Raw genomic sequence first — 24,173 nt, forward strand, 5'->3', positions numbered from 1 at the left:
CTGGGTCTGCAGAGAAATGAGACATCGCCCCACACTCAAAATCAACGATAATAAACAAAAATTAGCAGAACCTTCGCGAGCCTGGGGAAAACCAATTAGACACTGCAAGCTTCCCACGGGTCTCTCTCGGTGGACAGATTCAGAATCTAAACGTGGGAGAGGCAAGAGGTAGTGGTTTCCCAAATAGAGTCAGGCAGGAGGGAAGGCCAGGGGGAAGAGGCAGGCTGCCTGTCCCTGGAAAGGAAGTCTGTCAAGGCTACTCAAACGTTTCTCCGTGGCTGTGAGGGAGAAGAGGTTTGTTTTTCTTTTAGAAAGACGAAGCCCTTTTCCCTACTGGGCACGATTTCTAGTAGGGGAAGCCCCGCCTCTTTGAGCCTTTGATTGGCCCAACTCTTTTTCAGATAATTTATGCCAACATCCTCTAGTTCTGATTGGCTCCCCTGCTCAATTCCGCTGGGAGTCGCATCCTACCTGGTTGGGAGGTGTACTGCCTTCCCGCACTCCCTTCTCGTACTCGCTGGGCTGCAGCTGAGGTGGGAGAAAAAGTCCTGGCTTGGAGACTTGAGCAGAAAAAGCGATCCCAATGGGTTCTTGGAAAGATTTTCATTTCTCTCCTTTTCTTCTGTGGAGTCAAAGCAGAGGGGTGAGGCTGATGTTCTTGTTACTGACCCTGCATTTGGGAAACTGGTGAGTAAATTTAAGGACCTAAAACTATTCTTTCGGATCTATCTCCTTCCCCCTCATTTCTCATTCTTTTAAAAATGATTCTAAGTTAAGTAACTTGCATTTTCCTGGGCACGTGTGCGATATTTTACTAGCATTTTATTTTCTAATTACGTCTCTTCATTTTCAGATAGAATGAAATTAACCTATGTTAGTTAGAAGGTTAGTTCAGTTGTTTTTCACCTGAAGCAAAGTCGAAACTAGTAAAGGTTCAGTTACCGGGAGTGGGGTGGGGGAGTAGAAATAATTTTGCTTTTAAATTTAATGAATGAATGCCATTGATGAAGTTTCCAGATGATTCTTCGTTTTAAAAGCAAAGTTATTTTAGAAACTTGTTACACTTCATGGTATGTATGATGCTTTTCTATATACTAATATTGCTTTTTCTGGTATTCTTTTTTTTCTGTTTTTGCTATTCTGGAAAACACCAAAGTTTTACCTCAAGAAAGATTATGATTATAGCTTAAAAAAATCTATCACAGTTGAAATATTTAAGCCAGAAATAACTATGTATATTTTATTGAGCCAGCTTTGGGTGATTTTTATTTTCATTGACTGTCTACAAGTAAATAAAAAATGTATGATGATATGAATATCCTGGCTCTGTGTATGTGTGTGTGTGTGTGTGTGTGTATGTATGTGACAGAGAGAGAGAGACAGACAGAAAGACAGACAGAGATAGAGAGAGAAATTATCAGCCCCAAGCCTCCAACTTAACCAAAGCAAGACTTGAGCTGCTTGGGCTGTAATACTTTTCAATAAAACTTTGAAATCATTCTGGTAGAAAACTAAAATGCTCAGGTATTGCGCCTGGATTTAGGAGTAGTGGATGAAAGAAGTTACAATACTGGTTTAGACGTAGACATTATAAAGGTCTTTGACATACTACTCATATCATGTAACGAAATTTAATATAAATGTACATTTAAAATTATATTATTGTATTATGTGATGCTGCTTAGAACTCAAGTAAAATATAATCACTATGCAGATGGAAACATGCCTGTATAAGTATTTGCATCATTGCTAAAATGAATTATTGTGATGATTAATTTTAGTATATAGCTAGAGTGAATATTTTTGCCATTACCAGCAGATAGAACAACTATATTCTTTCTCCGAAAATAGAGATTGGATTAAAGTATGCTAAGTCATATTAGACTTGCCAGAAAATATTTAACACACAATGCTTTTTTAAGTATTACAGTTTTAGTTTATTTACCCTTTTCCCTTAGAAACTTAAATGTTCTGCATGGGCTCAAATATGCTACTTGATTAATCGTTTCCTATATGCAAGTTGTGTCATGTTCTATTTCTTTAAAATATATTATAAAATTTTATAGAAGATATTTTCATAGAACACGTACCCGTCCTCTCATGCATCTTCATAATGCTACAAATGAATCTGTGTTCTCATAAGGAAAAACAGATTTAGCCTGTGGTTTTCTGAAATAACAACCTGTATGCTCCTTTGTCATTCTAAGTGCAAGTTTCCCTTGCGATGTAGTGGGCAAGCTGCTTGCTAAGGGGCATACTGTCTCTCTAAAGAGATGTTTTGTTTTAAATAACATCTTTTGTTTTTAAGGATGTTTACTTTATGATCATCATAATTGGCTCCAGAATTCTCTTCCAGCTGCTCCGAATTAAAGAATTGTGTGGTGTAGGTGAGAGAGATGGGATCTGGCAGTCTGGAGACATGATTTTATGTGTCAAGGGTCCTTAACCTCTCTGAACACACTTTCTTCATCTAGCAAATGAAGGGTAGTAGTAGATCATTTATGACTTTTTCAAATTTTCGTATTCAATATGTCTAAGATTTGAGCTAAACATAAAGTAATGATTGCTTTACTGGCTTTTTCTTAGTAGTTTTCAAGAGGGAAATTCTAATTGAGAATGCCATGAACTCTTTTTAGCATATGTATGAGTGAGTGAGAGAGAGGTGTTATGAAGTTAAAGTAGATAAATAATTCATTTTATCATAGTACTATAGACCATCTGGATTACTCTGGCCAGTGAGTAAATAAATACTAAAAAAAGCTGTATGTTGCTGTTATAATTAGCTCTTTGGGCCTCAATTATGAGAGAATATGTCTTTAATTTTTAAAGTAGTTACATTGTGGTGAACTTTTCATCCTTTTAAGATTTAGTTGGAAAAAATTGATGCCAGCATGAATAAACAATTCACATTCGTATCTTCTTCTTCCTTTTTTCTTCTTTTGAGAGATCTTTAAAAACTAACCACTGATGGTTCTGTTTATAGGAATTTTGATGTTTTACACTGATTTCAAAAATAAATCTTCCAAGTCATCTATTTTGCGGTTTACCAAATTGGATGCTATTATTTCTTATATCTAATCAAAAACAAAAGCTTATTTCCTCATTAGTTTCCATCAAGAGCATAAAGGAGAGATATTATACTGATTTTTATATTGCTGAACTACGAAAATCTATGCTATTGTTGTAACTAAAAGCTGTAGTCTTGGTTCCTGTGTTTCCTTCCCCGTGAGGCTCTATGGCATCTTGACAAGTTGGTTAAAATCTCTTAAGCTTGATTTGACTTATTTGTAACGTTGGAAAAAATCTAATTACAGTCAGGTTTTTAAAAATAGGTGAAAAAGTGCTTGGAGATTTTAGCTGTTCTAAAAAGTAATTTACAATAAGCATTGACTAAGAAGTTATATTTTGAGAAACTAAAGGAAAATACCTTGTTTTTATTTTTTAAAACAATCACACAGTTTAGCATTCAGTTGCCCAAATAAAAATATTCGATTATCCTTGCTTTATAAAATATATTATTTTCAAAGAACTTCAGTAATATATTTTGTGGAGGTGATAGTGAATGATTTTTCTTTAGGCATTTAGATTTTTGGTTGGCTTAATTTTCTAATAAAATACTGATGCAAACTTGAGGGCAAATAAGTGAGTAATAATGGTCCAAGATAATTAAATATTCAAAGAAGGACTGAGAGACAAAATTATTTTGGAGCTAAGATGCAAAGCTATATTTGATAAATCCCCTGTGTATAGTCTTTTAGGTATACTCTCCTTCCATTTCATTCCATTATATACTAGGAGACATAATTTTGGCTAAGCAACAAAAGGAAAAGTTTGACTTTTCATCAAAACATTAAATAGACATATAATATTTTATGTTTATATAAAGGTGATTAAAATTTATCTATGAAAACGATAATGAAGGTGGGATCCCAAAGAGAGGAGACAAGGCAAGGTGGAAAACAGAAAAAGATGGCTCTCGAGGTATTATCAAAATATGATAAATGACTGTCATGGGGGTAGGGGGAAGAGTGGGCACAAATTGAATATACAGGCCTCAGGAGAATAATTCACATATACACTAGGTACCAATTGAGAATTCTGAACTTGATCATTAGACGTAAATTCTAGTTTCAGCTCCACTATTTCCCACTAGAGTGATTTCAGGCAAATCTTTGAGGCAGAGAGCCCTCATTTGTAAAGTGTGGAAATGACATCTACCTTTCCAGTTTGTTCCAAGACCAAGAGAGTAAACTTGTGCAAAGTATGTAGCACTTAAAATTTTAACTGAAAAGACATAACAACAGATGTTCTTGTCTTATTTATCCTGGTTAAAGTTGTTTTAACTTCAGTAAAGTCCTTGAATCATTGTACATTATTAAATATCTTTTGGATTTGGGAGATATCATTCATTCTTTTATTCAACAAATATTTATTGAATGCCTTCTGTGTGCTATAGACAGTGCAACAGGCTGAGTTTATAGGGGTGAAAAGACTAAACATGATTATTACCCATATGGAGCTTGTATTCACTGCTAAGACCTAGATTTGTGGTAATCATCAAAGGAAAACATCTTGTAGACAAAACAAGAAAATATACTTTCAGAACTCCAAAGATAAACAGAGGAGTCTAAACTTTTAAGGATAGAGGGTGCTGATGGAACAGATCTTAATCAAGGAAAGAGAATTAGGGAGTCATGAGATTTCTCATCAGCAATACTGGAAAATTATGGAGGAAATGTCACCAAAATTCTAAAGACAAATGTTCTGCCTAGAAGGTTATGCTTAGCCAAATGACCCATCAAGCATGAAGGGAGAATAAAGCCTAGATACTGTTATTATCCCCATTTTACAGATGGGAAAACCAGGGCACAGTGATTTTTAGAAACTCACTGAAGATCATCGCGCTGAATCCAAGATTCAAATCCATGTGTTCTTTGCCCAGAGCCTGCATTCTTAACCACCACACCTCTCAGATTACAAATGCAATATAAATCAAAGCAATTAACATGACTGTGGATGAAGGGGAAAAAGGGAAGGGAGGAGGGAAGAAGGAGGAAAGGAAAGGAAAGGAGAGGAGAGATAACGCAACTGATAGAAAGCACAGTAAATACAAGAATCTATTGTTATGCCTACCACATAATCAGGAATATTATAAGCAGTGCTAGATTACTTATTTTAGGGAAAACTTTAACTGGAGTACTTGATCTAGAAAAAAACACCATAGGATAAAGAGTTAAAAACACGAATTTGGAATTTAGGTAAGTTTTACTGAGGAATCAGATGGCTATTTATTTTTAAGTATGCTATATAAATAAAATCATGATTCAATTTATTAGGTTTAAGTGTAACAGACAAACCATAACCAAATGGTGAAAGCTGCATGAAGGCAGATTTTCTTTCAATAAAAAGCCCTCTAACAATACAATGGATGATTTGTCACTAGACTTCTTCAAGCAGAAGCTTGTTAGAGCCCTTGTACTCTGTAGGACGCCGATGAAATTTATACTTTTTTCTACTTTTAAATATGTCACAATCTAATTCTATCAATACTAAGATAGTTTAACCAACTCAAGCTCCATGTTTCAGGAAATAGTCTTAGCTATTAATTCATTCAGTAAACATGTATTGAGCATCAATAATGCTCATTCATTCAAGAAATAGTTACTCATTGCCTATTATGTGTTAAGCAGAATTCTGGGAACTGGAAATACAGTGGTAAGCAAGACATAATGCCTGCCCTAATAGTGTTTGTGTAGTGTATACAGGACATATGTATATGACAGTGTATGTACTAAATTCACAGGACAAAGAAGGCAGGGTCCCTGCCCCCAGTGAACTTAAACTCTAGAAATTTATATGAGATAGTTTATTAATATAAACAAAAACAGTAAAATGCTATAAATGCTACTTAGAATTCTAGGTGAGCTATGGGGGGGTCACTAAGGAGAGTGACATCAATTGCAACTCTGGGAAAAGATGAAATATTCTCAGCTGTCCTGGGCACAAGTTCAGGTCAATGTTAGTGAAGAGTAGAGAGAGAAATAGCATTATTCTTCTGTGGCCAAAGGTATGGTCTCAAAATTTGGTAGGCCTTATGAAAATGATATTCCTATATCTTCTAGGAAAACCTTTACTCTGGTCATCTGACATATGGCATTAAAATAGCAACATCCTATGAAAGGCTATAGAATTAAGTTTAACGGTGAACTTCTGAACTGTAGGAATCCTTTCCCCCCAGATACAATGTATTTGGAGATTTAACATTTCTCCTTATTTTTAGGCAAATATATTAAGTAACAAATATATTGAGTAACACAGTAGTTGGACTGTGCTAAGCACTAGGGATGTAGAAGAAAAGTTAACATGAACCCTGCTCTCCAATCTGTAGCTGGATGGGAAGATCAGACAGTCTGTGATTAGAATATAGTGGGTTTAATAAAAATATTTTAATATTAGTGTGATCAGGATGTGATTTGGTTCTCCAGTTAGCTTTAAGGTTGCTAGAATCAAGGATCCTGGCAACAAGTTAATCTTTGAGTAGCTTCCTAGGACCATCACTTATGATTGCACAATTTGTGAATTACTTAAATACAGAGACATCATTCATCTCTCAGTCATCCTAGATGTATATAATTAGCAGAATAATTTTCCAACACATGTAGTAGAGTGTCTTGAGTAAGGATTACCTTTTCCACAAAATAGCCATACTGATTAGCACAAAGCAGCTATATTGGCTATTTTAAATTTAAGTGTAACTCAGACCTCTGTGTTGTACAAACTAATTTGCTACTCTTGATAGGTGGCTTATGAGTGTGTATTTGTTTCTATCATATCTTTAGTGACAATTCTGTTTGAAAAACCATCAAATTGTCATAACTGGAATTGACAAGAAAGAGTGTTTTGGTGTTTCTGTTCTACTCATTTGTATTCTCTCCCTATTGAAGTGAATGGTCTAAGAGGATCCTTATGTCAACGAAAATATTTTGTCTCTCATTTTATGATCCCAAGACTTAGGAAACAAATGCATATCTTTCTGCATTCAGAGAAACTAATTCCCATTTCTTTCTTCCATTTAATTTTAAGATCTTTTAATATGCTTTACAATGTATTAAGCCTCAACATTATGCCTCCACTTTGCAAAGTTTTTAGCAGCCTTGTAGAATTTATCTGATGTAGAAGAGCATCAAAGGCTTACAAAATGTGAATGTCATGAAGAGTGGTATTCTTTCTAACTCTAATTTATGTTCTGTCAACCACTATGGATATAAATTGGAGCAATGGAGAATTTGGTATTCATTTTAATATACTTTCTACCCGGTACTCATTTTTTTATAGACTGTAATGAAAATTTCTTTCCCTTCCTCCAGAAAATACTCACATGGAAATGGTCCCAAAAGAACATTTATGATCTCTGGATATTCACCATCCCCCTGAAGATTATTTATTGGACTTGTGATTCCTAATTTTCTAAGTTTTAAAGAGCAGATCTGGCCTGCCAAACAAAGCAAATAAGCAAAACAAAAACAAAACTCCAAAAATTGGCAAAAGACAATGTTTTGTTAGTAATTTTTGTTGTTATATTAAGGATCAATCATTAAGCCTCAGAAATTTCATATCTATAATCACGATGTTAAAAAAATCTCTGCTTTATTTTATAATTCTCTGTTTTTATTCTCTTTCTAAAAACATGCTGCTATACCAGTTGATCTTTTATAAATCTATTCTGATATTAATCTGTCCCTTTTGGCATTAACTAATGGAACTGTACATTTTTATATCTAATTTAATCAGATCAAACTATGTTCTAATAGATTTAGGAATTGTGCTGACCCCTTTTTGAAACTAACAATGAAGCAGTCTGTGCCAAAAGTTATGTTTATTGCCATTTATTTCCTATCTTTAATGTAATTTGAAGGGTTCTGTATATTCTGCTTTACCAAGGAAACTACATAAAATTTACAAAGGATGAAGATGTCACATTTTATTTTTTTCTCTTAGATCAATATTCCACACTTCAAATTGTAGAATCATTAATTTATAATCCAATTTCTGTTCTATTCTTGGACATAAAATACTTTAAATTTTAAATTTCTCACCACAAATAGTTTAGACCTTATTTTTCTTTGTTTTCTAAACAAATAATTTGAATAATTTCCAAGTTATATACAGATTTCCCTGCTATCTGAAAGTTTGCTTTTCGCCACTTTACTTTTACAAAAGACCTACATTAATACCTGTTTCCGCTAACTAGAAGAAATCTGAAGGCAATTTTCACTTTTACGACAAAAGACGAAAAGCAAAATTATCGTTCAGTGCTGGCTTTATAGAGGCAGCTCCCACTCTCGGCGTCGAGAGTGGCGCCCACAAGTCCTTCCCCGGAAACTGTGCCCAGGATCTCAGCATCAAGCTGCCATAGCTTTGAACTGTGTCTGTGGGCATCTGTGCTTCATCTCGATTTATTTTGTGCATCCATTAGCAAGATGCGTCCTAAGGTATCAGAAAAGCCTAAGAGAGCTCGTAAGGGTGTTATGCTTAGTGTAAAACTGGATGTAATTAAGAGTTTTTATCATGATGAACGAAATAAGGGTTTTATATGTTATTGGGTATGATTTGGTAGGTTATTTTTGGGGTCTGGGAATGCTCAAAAATTTTTCCCCTATAAATTAATTGTAATTGCTTCTTCACTTTATGCCATTTCAGCTTAGGAAAGATTTCGTAGGAATTCTCTACGTTTGGATATCAGCGGAAACCTGTATATATATATATGTTGCTGGTGTTGTTGAAATATATGGAGAAAAACAAAACTGTTTTCCCTAACCATAATGTTTTTGATCATATAATCTAAATAAGAAGGTCACTTATTTTATTCCACTCCTCAAAATTTCTTAGCAATTTTGAGTCTATACTTCCAGACTTTTACCTAAGTTTAGACATGAATGAATATACAATTTGTGTGTGTAAGTTTTCTATACAAATGAAATCTGACACTTGTTTTGTCGCATAACTAATGTTAAAGATATCTTTCTGGATTAGTGTGCTTAGTTGTATCTCTTGCTTTTTTATTTTTATTTTTTTGGTGAGGAAGATTGGCCCTGAGCTAACATCTGTTGCCAATCCTCCTCTTTTTGCTTGAGGAAGATTGTTGCTGAGCTAACATCTGGACCAGCCTTCCTTTATTTTATGTGATATGCCACAACAGTGAGGCTTGACTAACAGTGCTAGGCCTGCACCTGGGATCTGAACCTGCGAAACCCAGGCTGCCGAAGCCGAGTGCATGAACTTAACCACTATGCCAACGGGCTGGCCCCATTGTAATTGTATCTCCTTTTTAATGATGATGTGGTATCTATGTTATAGAGGAATCATAATTTAAATTATTCCATAAGTCTCTCTTTGATTTTGTTTATCAAACAAAATTGTGTGATTTTGTATTATCACACATTGACTTTGTGTACACATATACACATTATATATAATTTCAATATTATTCATTGAAATATTATATATTATACTTAATTTCAATATTTCATCAATGTTGCCAAATTACCATAAAGCAATTTAGTTTTCTATTAATGCTTATAAAAATGCCACTTATCCATATTATCACCCCTACTGGATGTAATGAATCTTTTAGTGATTTGCCATTGTGATGGCTAAAATTTGTCACATTTTAAACCTATATGCCTTGCTACCAGTAGATGTTAGCATAATTTTATGTCTTTTTTTAACTTTTTTCCCCTCTGAATCTTTGTGTACCTGTTATGTTGTAAATATTTTTGTGTCAGTCTGCCCTTTGTCCCTAGTCTTTGTCAAGTGTCTTATGTCATTCATAAGTTATTTTTCATTTTTCTATTTATTTGTCAATTTTTTTTCTTTCCTCGTTTGGTTAGGTGTAGGCCTGAAAGACCTCATTACCCCAAAGGTCAAAAAGAATTTGCAATATCTTTTTTAATATTTTTATACTTTATTATATTTTCATCTTTAAGATATCTACAATTTATCATATAAGTAGGAATCTAAGTTATTTTCTTCTAAATTGGTTAGTAAGCATTGCAGTACAATTTACTGAATAATTCATCCTTTCATTGCTAAACCAGTTAGTCACTTTTATTATATACTAAATTTCTATTCACTCGGGATCTGAATTTACTTGATTTTGTTCTCGCTGATTTCTGTATGTCTTACTACAATATAGTTTTGATTACAGTAACTTTATTTTGTTTTCTTTTTATTCTAGCAGGACAAATTTCATCTAACAATACTTTTTTCAATAATTTCTTGTAAACCTTCATCTTGATTCTTCTACCTAACCATAATGATTCAAAACCTATTACATACGAACTATGGAATTAAAACTTCATTAAATCTATAAACTAATTTTGGAATGATATATCAACAATATTGTTTTACAGCCAAAATATTTACTTTGCTTTTTTTTCTGTCCTTAAATCCTTCATTTATTTTTAAATTTCTTTACATAAGACTTATACCTTCCCTGTTATATTTCCTCTCAATCGTCTTATAGGTTGTGCTATCATTTTGAAAGGAATCACTTCTTTTCCTGTTTTTGTTTATGATAGATTAATAGTAGTATCAGAAAACTGCTGTATTTTTTAAATTAATTTTATATTAGGTTAGCTACAATAATTAATTCTCTTATTAAGGCCAATAGGAATAGTTTCTAGTTGTTAATTTTCTTGGTTCACTATAAGTTTACCTGCAAACAGCAAGATGAGCTCTAATATTCTTTTAATTCATTCACTTATTCAGTGGATTTTTTTTATCGGACACCTACCGTGTGCCAAGTATTGGTCTTGGTGCCAACGATATCATGTTGAACGCCTTCAAGGAACTTAGAGAGGGTCATAAATATCTAAACTAGTTAATTAAAATGCAATGTGATCAATTTCCTGGTGGAGTTAAGCACTGAACAGAGTGAAAGCACATAGTAGAGCACACCTACTTAATAATCTATTCTTGGCTCCCCTCTCCCTCTTCAAATTTCCAAAGCATTCGTCTCTGTGTGTGTTAAGTGATGGGCCCCATATTCTTTTGTGCTAATGAAATAATCACAAAATTGAGTGGACTGTCATTTCACCTCTCTAAAACTCTGGAAGTGCAAATCTGTAACCCTTTCACTCTTTTACTTATTTTGCTTCCCTACCAACTTTTATGAGCAATAAAAATGATTCAGAGCTACAACGCTAGAAAGGAATTTTTGTCCAAAAGAATTTAGCAGCTAAAATATAGAGGCAAAAAGAAAATAATAAAATTTGTTTTTTTTAATTTCTCCTTTATTTTGACTTCCTTTGACTTCCAGATCTAAAATGAGTGCTCCTCTTTAAAAGCTAGCTCTTGGAGGCTTTGACATTAGGATATCTTCTACTCAAAAACGTTAGAACAAGTATGTTTCTTTCCTGGAACTTGTCACTTGACTACTATGCTTATAGAAACATACCTGATGTTTATAAATAAACACTATTTAATTGGTCATGAGCAATAAATCACAAATGAGGCCTGGCTTTGGAGTTCTATCTGCTCTTTCTTCACTGATTAATGGAAGAGTCTTCTCCAGGTGTCAGAATCAGGACATTTGCAGTCACCTTTACACGAACTATATAAAGGATGACTATATAATTTATCATCCAAATTAGGTCATTTTGTAAGTGAAAGAGGGTGCTATTAATAATTATTCTAGGAAACAGGTGTAAACCAGGCCATCCCGAGGAAACTTCAATCAATGTTTGCCCTACGTGTGAAAAATAGTTTATAATAGTTGAGTGACTGGCTCTAGGTCTCGCACAGATACAGTGCTGGTCTGGAGGGCTGGCAGCTGAACTGTCAGTCAGCTATGCTCCCACATCAGGAAAACCACGTGGCAAATTTTCAGGGCTTCTGCTGTCTTTTTCTTGGCAGAATATAAAGCTCTGCTGCCCTCTATAAAAGGCTCTATTTAATTATTTATTTTTTATTAGAAATCTATTTCAGAGCCCTATCTGTCTGGTGTATAGGAAAAAGCAGTTCATTTTTAGGCAGGCATTAATATAAAATTAACTGTTTTTCATGTATTTGTATTACAAAATTATACAGAAAGATTGTAGTATACTATTAATATACAGAAAAGAATTAAGTTTTCTACAGTTCCACTAGTGTAGCGTACTTAGTATTTTCATTATGCCAACTTCTTATTAAATCTTTAGTCATTTTATACATCAGTTTTGATAAAAGCAAATTGTTATATGTTATTTTTATATAACATTAAATTATGAAAATAATTTCATATTTTTACAGACTCTTCACAATCGTCAGTTGAATGTATGCATCCATTACGTCATATGGATACGTCATAATTTATGTAAATATACTCTTATTGTTTAAAACTTGACTACCACAGATAATATTGTGATAAGCATCTTTATATATGATGGTTTTCTGTATCATTTCTTTGATCGTTTTCTCCTTTATTAGAAAATAAGATCATCTAGATCAGGAATATAATTTTGTTTGCTGTTGTATTTTCAGCACTTAGCACATTTGTAGTACGTGGGATTTCCTCTAGAAATGAGTTAAAGCATTGGATTGGAAGTTGAGCACACATGTTAGAAAGTCTTTTCCATCATAGAGAGTGTGTTTGTGATTCCTTGAGTTTATTATTCTAACTTCTCGGAACTAAAGGCGGAGACTAAGGCATCTTACCTGTGCACAATCCAAATGCGCTTCAGATTACTTACCGTAAATGTCACTGTGTTCTTATGAATTAGAAAACTCAAAATCCAACCACCCTGGGTTGTTTAATAAAGATAGAATGAGATGATACTATGAAACTTCAAAGGAAAGAGCAAACGAGTCTTTAAAGTAAATTGATCTATTTTAAATCCTGGCTCTATTATTTAATAATATGTATGCTGGAAATTCTATAAACCGATTTTTTCACCTATAAAATAGGAATATTAATATTTATTTCATAGGATTATTCTGGATTAAATGACATAATATGTGGAAGGAACCTATCACACAGTTCCTGAAACATGGTAGGCACTTAATGGTGCATTATGGGAACTCAGTAGCTGATGAAAACAATGAAAGCATCAACTGTTAAACAATTAGTAAAATTTTATATTCAGGAGTCTAAATGTATTTCCACTAAAGATAAACTTACGCTTGTTCAAATTATTTAAAAGAAGAGCTTGAGCATAAGTCTAGGAATTCTCAGAGTATAATGTAAAAGGATCGTATTTGTTTTCCCCAAATGAATAGTCACTCAACATGTGTAAATGTTACAAAAATCTCCAAGCCTATGAAAGATATTGAGACATCAGTTATGTTATATGAACTATTTTAAAATTATGGGAAGTACTTTTAATCACCAAAATAATATCAATATGATATTCATGGTAATTAATGAATGTTCTGAAGGTAATTTAGAAAGCTTGGAAGGAAGAGGTAGAAAAATTAACTATAATGAAATTTCCTTTCTATTATTGCTGGAAATGAGGAAGCATAGCTTTGTAATATCCTTGAGGCCGATTTTCATATTCCCTCTGAGCTGGCTGGGAAAAGCGGAATATGAATCACTCTGAGCATGTGCTTTTGGGATTACCAGGATGTTGCTGTGGCAAAAAATAGAAAAACGTTTTTATATTTGCTGGGAACTTCCATTTGACTGCAGTCATATTTCAAAGAAAGATCAACTACTTACATGGGCAGTGGCCTGCCTCTATCCACTAGATGTTTCATTCTATAAAACTGGGATTTAAAGCTAAACGGATGCCCTAAAATTTGGGTTGTTGACCTATCTTGGCAATTCTAATTAGCTACGAAAACTTTCCTGGAGAACACACCAGCAAGGATTCTTAATACTTCAGTATTTTCAATGTTTTAGTTTATGAATGAATGTATGTATGTATATATTTTATTAAGAGAAAATTGTAGGAAATTATTTAAAGGAAATCACACAACTATATCAATGGTATATACTTTTAGAAGTTAAATAGAGTGATACAATTAATATAAATAAGCATTTCATTAAAAATTTGTTAACTAAATGTACCCTAGTAGTTCACATAGGGAGAACGGTGGATATCGTGGTAATAAAATACCCCCCAAATCTCAGTGGCCTACAACGCTAAATATTTCTCATACAGGCTGCATGTCCATTGTAGGTCAACTGTGGCTGTGTCCATGCTGCCTTCACTCTGAGACTGCACTAATGGAGCAGCCTCTGTTTGAGGATGGCTGCTTCTGGCAAAAGGACAAGAGAGATATGGTGAACCGTGTGCACTGACGTTAAATCTTCTGCTTGGTAGTGACACATGTCACATATATTCCATTAGCAAAAGCAAATCACAGGGCCACACTTGAATTTAATAGGACAAGGATGTATAATCCTCTCACAGGAAAGAGCATTTTAGGTCACATGACCAACTTAGAAGTCAATGGAGTGAAAAGTACAATTCTCTTGACAGAAAGGAGAAGTGAAGTATTGAGAATAATAATGCACCCTATTATCTGTTGATAATAAGTATCAACAGAATTATTATGAATATGAAATGTAGCAAATACTTTAAAGGTTAAGTTTTAATTTAAAAATGTTAACTTGTACTCATGGATAAAGAGGGTAGATGTTAACCAAACTTATTGTAATAATCTTTTCACTATACATACATATAGCAAATCATTTCGTTGTACTCCTCAAACTTATACAATGTTATATGCCAATTACCCCTTAATAAGACTGGAAGAAAAATTTTTAAAAGAAGGATAAAGAGCATGGGAGCAGCGTTAGGTAAGATATTTAGGTCCAAAGCAAAAGAGATCTGCATGGATAGTGGAGAAAAGATCAACTCAAGATATTAAGATAAACTTGCATATTTGCCGCTGGAGAGAAGCCTATCTCTGAAATATATGTAGATAACTAATAAATGATGGATTTGCCTGATTTTACCAAAGTAAGTGGTAATAAAGGGTCTTTTGAATCTTTTTCCCTGGTAGACTAAGATTACTGAAGTAGGGTATGTTAAGTCTAGGATGATCTTTCTCAAATGAAGAGGGGGTTACTTATGCGTCATAAAGGAAGAGTAATTTGTTCCTGTTGATGAATTGTAGATGAATGTCTATCTTACTGCATTGTCTATCATGACTCAGAAGTAAGTGGATTCCGTGTACTTGTTAAAGACATGGTTGTAGCAAGAAGCATTACTGGGAGAGTCAGGACTTGATTTTCAGTTTTGCTAATAAAAAGATTTGTGCTTTAGTTAGTTCTCAACTGTCTTTAGTTTTCTCATTTACAAAATGAAAGCAGTGGGTTATTTGATCTCTAAAGTCTCACTTCCAGTCCTAATATTTGATAGTCATGCCTCCCTCGAAAAAAAAATATGTGGAGAGTGAGTCACCCACTTATGATTTGATGGTAAGAAAACGTTTAACACAATTTTTGGAATAAGATGAATGGGTTCTTCTGACCTCAAAGGAAGAAGCATAGGTGTGTTCAATAATTTGTCCCCTTTTTTGGTCAAACCTTTCTTCACTCATCTTTGTGTAGATTGTGTACTGCACAAATCTAGGGTACCATTCACATTTTCAGTGCATAATCTCTGTGGCCTTTAATGACACTTGTGGAGGTGGCCAAGATTTATTTCATTATTTTAATATTATGTTATATTTCTTATACTGAATTCTTCATTTTTGAGTATTATTATATCAGAACAGTTCATGTGATGAAGGTGTTAATCTTAATGTAACATATTTCTAATGGTTCTTATTTTCTCTCTTACTACTCCCTAAAAAATTATGATAATTATAATAATCTTAAACTACTTTTTTTAAATACACAGTTTGGTTGAACTTTCTATCATCCACATTTTTTTTGAATTATTTAGCATTGATAAAGCAGATGATGAAGATGATGAGGATTTAACAGTGAACAAAACTTGGGTCTTGGCACCAAAGATTCATGAAGGAGATATAACACAAATTCTCAATTCATTGCTTCGAGGGTATGACAATAAACTTCGCCCAGATATAGGAGGTAAGTTTGAACTATCATTCTGGGATTTTGATGATTATGAAAACCATATCTACTGATGTTATTTTAATCATATATCTCATATTCCTTGAGTGTCTGATGTATGTTAGAAACTGCTGGGTTTGACAATCATTGCTTGGAATTGTAGCACTATCTTTGAGAGGTTCACAGTCTGATGTGCAAAGAAAGACATATAAACATTTTTGAGGTAATTATTTTACAACTGCTACAACAAAGGGTACAACAGCAAAGTTTCGATAAACTGCCTGAAAAGCTGAGAGATATTTTATGAAAGAAAATATTTGAAAAGCAAGTAGGAGTTCTAATTTTGTGCCAATGCCACACTGTTTTAATTAATGTAAAATTATAAGCCTTGATAGTATATTTAGTGTAGGTAATCCTACTTTGTTCTTTGTTGAGATTGTTATTCTCAGTCTTTTGTATATTTTATAACATAATTAAATTCTAAGTCCCTCTCCATGACTCTTTAACACATGAAAATAGAAATCATCAAAGCTTTTTATTGGAATTGCATTAAATCTATGGTCAATAAAGGGAAATTGAAATCTTTACTATATTGAATTTTTATCATACCAAATTCATGAGCAACATATAGTCCTCTCTTTATATATTTATTTCTTTTTCTCCCCAAAGCCCCAGTACACAGTTGTATATTCTAGTTGTAAGTTCTGTCTGAGCCACCGCTGCAACATGGCTACTGACAAATGAGTGGTGTGGTTTCATGTCTGGGAACCCAACCTGTGCCACCGAAGCAGAGCACACAGAACTTTTACTGCTAGACCATCAGAACTGGCTCTATATAGTTATTTTTTAATCAATTTTCCTGTGAAGAAGTGTTGAATATATTTTACTAGATTTAATTCTATGTATTTGGAGTTTTTGATTCAAGTGTAAATAGGTTTTTTAAAAACTTGTTTTCTAATTTTGTATTAGCAGTATACAGGAGTCTTGCTAAATTTGTTTATGAATTTTAATTATTGTTATATTCTTCTAGATTTTCTACAAAGATAGAGAATAATGACTATTACAAATAATGACTACTTTCAAATAGTGTATTTTGCAAATAATGAGTGTTCTACTTCATTAGAAAATTATATATTTGTTATGCCACGTTGCACTGGCTAGGACTAGTGGTATGTTACCCATTCAGTGTTTTCTATCAGGAGGTATGTGATGTTACTATATCTTACTACTGGTGATGTTAAACTTTGATCACTTGCTTAGGTGTGGTTTCTTCCACATTTCTCTACTGTAGAGTTGTTATTTTTCCCTTTTTGGTTAATAAATGTGCTGTGAGGAGATAGTGCCGTGGGGAGAAACTATTGAAACGTTTCTCAGCACACATTTGTCCATTAACCAAGTGTCCAGCAATAAGTCTTCCCTTCAGCAATATTACTGTGCTGTCTGCCAAATGGTGACTCAATAGTGTCATCATTCCTTCTACGTATTTTAATTGTAATTCTACCATAAGGAAGAACTGTGACTTCTCTTCCATTTATTTGTCTATTCATTTACTTATTTACTCAGTGTAGACTTAAAGATATGTTTTCTTTTATAGTTTATAACTCATTACTATCATTATTTACCTTTTTTCTTAAAATAAAAATTTGACCACTGGAACCTTCTATAATTTGGCTTCTGTGCTCTTTCACATGTCCCCATGATTTTCTGAACACTCCTTACTTTCTAGCACATAAGATATTCCAGCCTCATCTTAATCCAGCAATGGAATTCACCATTTCTCCATGGAGCCCTGGTTCCTCTTTTTGTAGAGTGGTATTCAGAAACCAAGATCTGGCCACTAGGTGTACTTATTAATATAGGGTGTCATTACTTCTTGACCCTTTGGTGTATAGAAGTAGAAATATGTGTTCTACGTGCACATTCCAGGCATCTGTATTTCTATCTCTGTCCCTTTTTACATGTATTATAAACCAGGAGCTCACACTGATAGCTGTGATTCCAATCCAAACACCATGGGGTTCATTCTAGCCTTTCCCCCTTTTCTCATTTGTAGCTCCTTTTTCCAACAGTAGGCCCCTGGCTCTCATTTATCCGTAAAATATTTTCTTATTTGCTCAATTGTAGTAAATATATAAAAGTAGTTTTAGAATTTTAACACATCTATGAAAACAAATTAACTAGAATTAAATATTCATGTATAATTATTTTTGTCTTTAGCTTTACAATGTGTCATCAAAATACTGTTCCCCAAAGTTACTTAGGTTAGTTATTTTCTTCTCTATTTCTGTCAGTGTGGTTATGTTATTCATTTTCAATGCAGTTTGGTTCAAGTGTTACTGGTTGTATTCTACTTTGAGTTTACGTCTAGTAATTTGTATTGTTTTATTTTTTATATTTAATTCTCTGATCCGTTTGGAGTTTATTCCTGTGTATGGTGTCAAGTATGAATCTAATTTTTATCTTTTGCAAATGGCTTTTCTGTTGACTCAGCATCATTTATTAAAAAGTCACTTTTTGCCTCTGTTCTTTGAGATGTCAACTTTATAATTTATTACATTTTCCTATATACTTTGGTTATTTCTGACCTTTCTTTTCCATTCTCTCATCTATTTTTTTCTGTTTCTTTGCCACGACTTCATATTAATAGTAGAAATTCAACACTATAGTAAGACTAAAATATTTAATAGTAGTGTCTTGTAAGGCTAGTTCCACCTTATATTTTCATTTTATTGTGTTTTTCATTTGCAGCTTTTTGACTATTCTTTCATGTTTTTGAAAAAAATATATGAGCTTTATTATGAACAAGTTTAGCTCCATAAAAAAATACTTGTTGGTATTTTTATTGAGATTGTGTTAAATTTGTAATATAACTTTGGGAAAACTGACATCTTTATAACATTGAGTCATCTGATGTGGGAACGTGGGCTGCCTTTCCAGTTCTTCATGTTTATTTTGTATCTTTTGGGAATAATTTAAAGATTTACTCACATACATTTTTCACATACATTTGAATCTTGTGTTTAATTTTTTCTGCTGTAAATGGTATTTTCTCAACCATAATGTCTTCTGATTATTGGTTTTGTATATCAATGTTATAGATTTATGAGTGCTCATTTTATATCCTACTATCTCCCTGATTTTTTGTGTGTGTGTGTGAGGAGCTGGCCCTTAGCTAACATCTGTTGCCGGTCTTCCTCTTTTTGTTTTTTTCTCCCCAAAGCCCCAGTGCATAGTTGCGTATATACTAGTTGTAGGTCATTCTAGTTCCTCCATGTGGGACGCTGCCGCACCACGGCCTGATGCGCCGTGCCAGGTCCATGCTCAGGATCCGAACCGGTGAACCCCAAGCTGCTGAAGCTGAGCGCTCAAACTTAGCCACTCAGCCATGGGGCGGCCTCTCCTGATTTTTTATTGTTAGTTTAAGCATTTATTATCTGAGTTTTCAAAATATGCTATCATATCATACACCAAGAAATGATTTTATTTACCAATTAATAGGCAACTAATCGATGTGTCTTATCTAATAGCATTCACTAAATGTCTAGTATAATTAAATAGCGGAGATAGTGGATAACTTTGCCTTATTCTAGATCTTAGTGAAAATGACTCTAGTGTTTCTTCGTATGTATGTTCACAATGAGAAATTGTTGCTCAATTTTCTTGACTTTGTTTTTAAATCAAGAATTGGTGTTGAAATTTGTCAAAGGCTTTTTCAACATTTCTGGGAATAATCATGAGTTTTTTCCTCCTTAGATCTATTAAGATGAAAATATTTTTGTGTTGTCCTCAGTTTTGAATGATATTTTCAATGGATATGAAAACCGAGTACGACTGTTATTTCCTTTCCAAACTTTATAAGCATCACTCCATTTTCTTCCAACTTCTATTATTTCTGTTGAAAAACCACTTTTCAACATTAACTTTGCTATGTTAAAGTTAAAATATCTTTTATCTCTGGCTGTTTTTAGATTTTCTTTGTCTTTGGTTTTCTACAGTTTTATATAATGTCCCTAGATTTTTTTTGTTTCATTTTTGGTATGTAGTTGGGGTAGTTCATAGAGCTTGAATCTACATGTTGGCATCTTTACTTTCTTTTGGAAAATTCTTGGCCAATATTTCTTTAAACACGTTTTCTATCTCAATTTCTTTGTGACTCCAGCTGCAGATATGTTTGACATTTTCACCATGTCCATTAAATCTCATAGATTTTTCTGTAACTTTCAATATTTCCCTCTTTGTGTTTCAATCTGTTCTTTATTATTGACCTCTTTTCCAGTTTAATAATTCTCAGTTGTATTTACACATGATTTTGAAATCAATTTCAAGGATTTTATCAAATTTGCCACCTTTTCATTGATTTTCTTGTACATAGTAATGATAGTTATTTTAAAGTCTGTGTCTAATAACCACAATGTCTTGATCATTTGTGTGACTTTATCTCTTGGTTTAAGGTGATTTGCCTGTGTTTCATTTAATTGTGTTGATTTTTTATTGAATGCCAGTAGAGTATATTAAAAATAATGGAGCTTCTAGATGATGTTATTTTCCTTCAGAGAGGATTTAATTTTGTTTTGGTAGGCAGGTTGAGTAAAGGAAAATCACCTTCTTTTGGACAAAGCCAGTGTATTTCCTTTTGTAAAACTTTCCTTTCTGCTAGGGCATAGCCATTTGAAGTGTCTCAACTGGTAGCCTGATAAGAATCCCTCTCCTTGGTGGCCCCAGACATTTCTGAAATAGCTGAAATCTCCACATATTATTGTAGATGCTTAGCAGCTGATTTATATTTGGTTTCTCAGCATCACACTGTCCTTATGCACAATTTAGGAATTAGTAAATGCCTTGAGGGGAAGTTGCATGTAGAATGTCTGATTAAACTCCCCGTGGTGGTTTCCTTTATTCCAGGGAAGTCTCAGCTGTCTTGACAGCCCTTAACGCCAATATTTGTCTCTCCAGCCCAATGAGATGGGTACAACTTCTAAGCCTCTGTGTTTTGTTCAGTTACTATTTCTGTGCAGTGAAAGAGCAAATGCACCAAGGGGAAAAAGTGACCAAAGAATAAAGAGGAGCTCACGTCATTGCATTTTCATTCTTTCCAGGAAATTGTGTCAAATCCTGACTGTCTTACTTGCTGTGTGATTCTTTCAACTATTTTTAAAATTTTAAGTAAATTTTATGCTTGTGTTCATTGAGATGGTTAATTTGATACCAACTGCTTATCACAAGAAGAAGCAGAAATCTGTACTTCCATTTTACTCATCATGCTTCACTATTCTTATTTGACACTCTGTTTTCTTTGTCTAATGTAGGTTCCCTGAAAGTAGAAATCAGCAGAATCCTAGTTGGTAAAACAATGCTTGAAACATAAACTACATTCACTTAATATTTGCTGAATGAATATTTGCTGAATAGAACACAGTGTATATAATCTTTTTTATTCCATATATAGGTATTTTGACAGTTACTCTATTTGTGAATTTAGCATTTAAAATACATTATTTCAAATCAAGATATGAACTTTCAAATTCTATAAACATGTGACTGTCACTTTTTTTTAATAGATTAGATAAAACATGTCCTAAAGTGTACCGTGCATAGTAGCATTTTATCTTGAATCTTGGAGTAAATATAATGAGCGACTTAGTTGTTGAGGTGACCTTTGCAGGTATTCCCTTCTGTCCGAAATTTGTGTTAGTATTTTTCTTTCCGTTGATGCTATGAAAACTTACATAATCAACTTACTGAGGGCTTCTAAACTTAATGGGGAGTTAGCACTAAAAGGTTTTGTAGTTCTGGTAAATCCTAAACAACTCTATTTTGAATCGTCTTTTTCTATTTCTTAACAACTTTTCAGCTAGAATCTATGGTTTTCCAAACTGTTTCAGTGATTGAAATAGTTCAATCTTGTCTAAAAATTTAATATCCAAACAGAATTAAAGCTATCCTTCTCCCAGGACGGGTAGACCAGTGCTACTAGAGATGGACTTGGTGTGATCTGCTTTCTTATTCCATCTGTTCACCTCTTCTAGGTTCCTAGTGATGGGAACATTCAGGAGATATAAGGGGGAATGGTCTATGCGATCATTCCAATGGGTACAACTGAAACCTTTGTCTTGTTAGTTTTTATTTCTCTGGGCTAACACCAACTGGCCCTTGGTGTACTTTGAGAGGCAGACATATATATAATGACTCTTTTATGGGTAGGAGGGAAGAAATGGCTTTTGTTGTTCTGTTGATAGGCATTTTATATTGCTTACTTCCTTGACATAGGAAATCTGGATGGGTCTCTATGTCTTCTTCCCTCCTTAGTTCCTTTCCTCAATCATCTAGTCCGGAGATATGTGCTGCTGGCGCACAACACTCTTGGGTCAAAAAACTGGTGAAATCCCTCTAGCTCAATTGTTTTATTTTGATATGAGTTATACCCACCAGAAACTAAAACATCCTAGACATTCTAAAGAAGGAGTGGCAGATACTCCACTGCTTTTGTTTCTTTAAGTCCTACCACCCCTCCTAACTTTCTTTTCCCTTGATCAGGTATAGGAACAGGAGCAGGTTGCTAAGTCTGCTGCCTGAAGAGATGTTTAACTGTAGGATGAGACACCACTCTTCCATTCACCTAAGAATACATTCCCAATAGCTAGATATATATATATATTTAATATATATTATAAATGTATGTAATAAATGTATATTATAAATGTATATAATGTATATTAATAATAGTTACATATATGTACGAGTATTAAATACTTTAAATTGTTTATTGGCTATTGAGTACTTGAAATGTGGTTAGTGTGGCTAAGAAAAAACATTTTTGTTTTAATTTATTAATTTCTATTTAATTTAAGTAGTCATATATACCATGCATAGTAGCATTTTATGTGTTCATCTCAGACTATAAATAATAAATGACTTAATTATTAAAGTGATATTTGTAGGCATTCTTTTCTGTCCAAAATTTGTGTTAGTATCTTTTCTGGCTTTCTCTGTTGGTATCTACTGGCTAAAGTAGTAGACAACACAGTCTTAAGTACCTATTTATCCATATGTACCTTTTTATCCGTACATATGCCAGTATCTATTTGTCTTGGAAGGGAAATGGTGAGTGTTAGTCGACATTTCCTTGTTAGTAAGTCCTGGGAAGGAGTATCTGGACCCACATATGACGTCTTTGGGTTGAGAACCCCTGCTGTCTATTCTAGGACAATAAGAATACATTAGTCACAGTTCTTTCAAAGTCTGTGTATTATAACTGCAATATCTGGATCAGTGGAGATATTTCTTTTTTTATGTCTGTTTTGGGGCGACAAGAAAAAACTGTCAAACTTTTTCTCCAGGATTAGAATTTTTAATTGACGAGTTAATTTTAATATCCAAAAGTGACCAAAAAGCTGCATAATCTGCTAAAGATATCTTAGAGTAGTTAGAATAGGCATCCAAGAAAGGATGGTTAGAAACAATTATGGAGAAAATGCTTTTTAAGTCCATTTTAATTTACATCTTCTTTTTAAAATTTTTTAAAAAATTTTTTATTGTGATAACATTGGTTTATAACATTATATTAATTTCAGTTGTGCATCATTATCTTTAATTTCTGTGTAGATTACATCATGTTCACCACCCAAAGACTAATTAAAATCCATCACCATCACATGTGCCTAATCACCCCTTTCATGTTCCTCCCTCCCCCCTCCCTCTCTGGTGACCACCAATCCAATTTCTGTCTCTGTGTGATTGTTTGTTGTTGTTTTTGTCTTCTATTTAGAAGTGAGATCATATGGTATTTGACTTTCTCCCTCTGACTTATTTCACTTAGCACAATACCCTCAAGGTCCATCCATGTTGTCGCAAATGGCTGGATTTCGTCATTTTTTATGGCTGAGTAGTATTACATTGTGTATATATGCCCACATCTTCTTTATCCATTCATCTTTTGATGGGTACCTAGGTTGCTTCCAAGTCATTGTGGTTGTGAATAATGCTGCAATGAACATAGGGGTGCATGTACTTTATGCATTCATATTTTCAGGTTCTTTGGATAAATACCCAGCAGTGGAATAGCTGGATCGTATGGTAGTTCTATTCTTAATTTTTTGACGAATCCCCATACTGTTTTCCATAGTGGCTGCACCAGTTTGCACTCCCACCAGCAGTGTATGAGAGT

The 24,173-nt window shown here is 33.6% G+C and overlaps 1 protein-coding gene across 1 annotated transcript in view; it reads left to right on the forward strand.

The window, feature by feature from the left end:
- The first annotated feature begins 523 nt into the window (after positions 1-523).
- LOC124232981 (gamma-aminobutyric acid receptor subunit gamma-1) overlaps positions 524-24,173 on the forward strand; it is a 68,446-nt gene continuing 44,796 nt past the window's right edge. Inside the window, exons 1-2 of the mRNA XM_046649963.1 lie at positions 524-687; positions 15,879-16,027. Of these exons, the coding sequence (XP_046505919.1) occupies positions 584-687; positions 15,879-16,027 (253 nt within the window). The 5' untranslated portion in view covers positions 524-583. The remainder of the gene's footprint in view (positions 688-15,878; positions 16,028-24,173) is intronic.

Source organism: Equus quagga, unplaced genomic scaffold, assembly GCF_021613505.1.
Source record: "Equus quagga isolate Etosha38 unplaced genomic scaffold, UCLA_HA_Equagga_1.0 146_RagTag, whole genome shotgun sequence".
Taxonomy (NCBI): domain Eukaryota; kingdom Metazoa; phylum Chordata; class Mammalia; order Perissodactyla; family Equidae; genus Equus; species Equus quagga.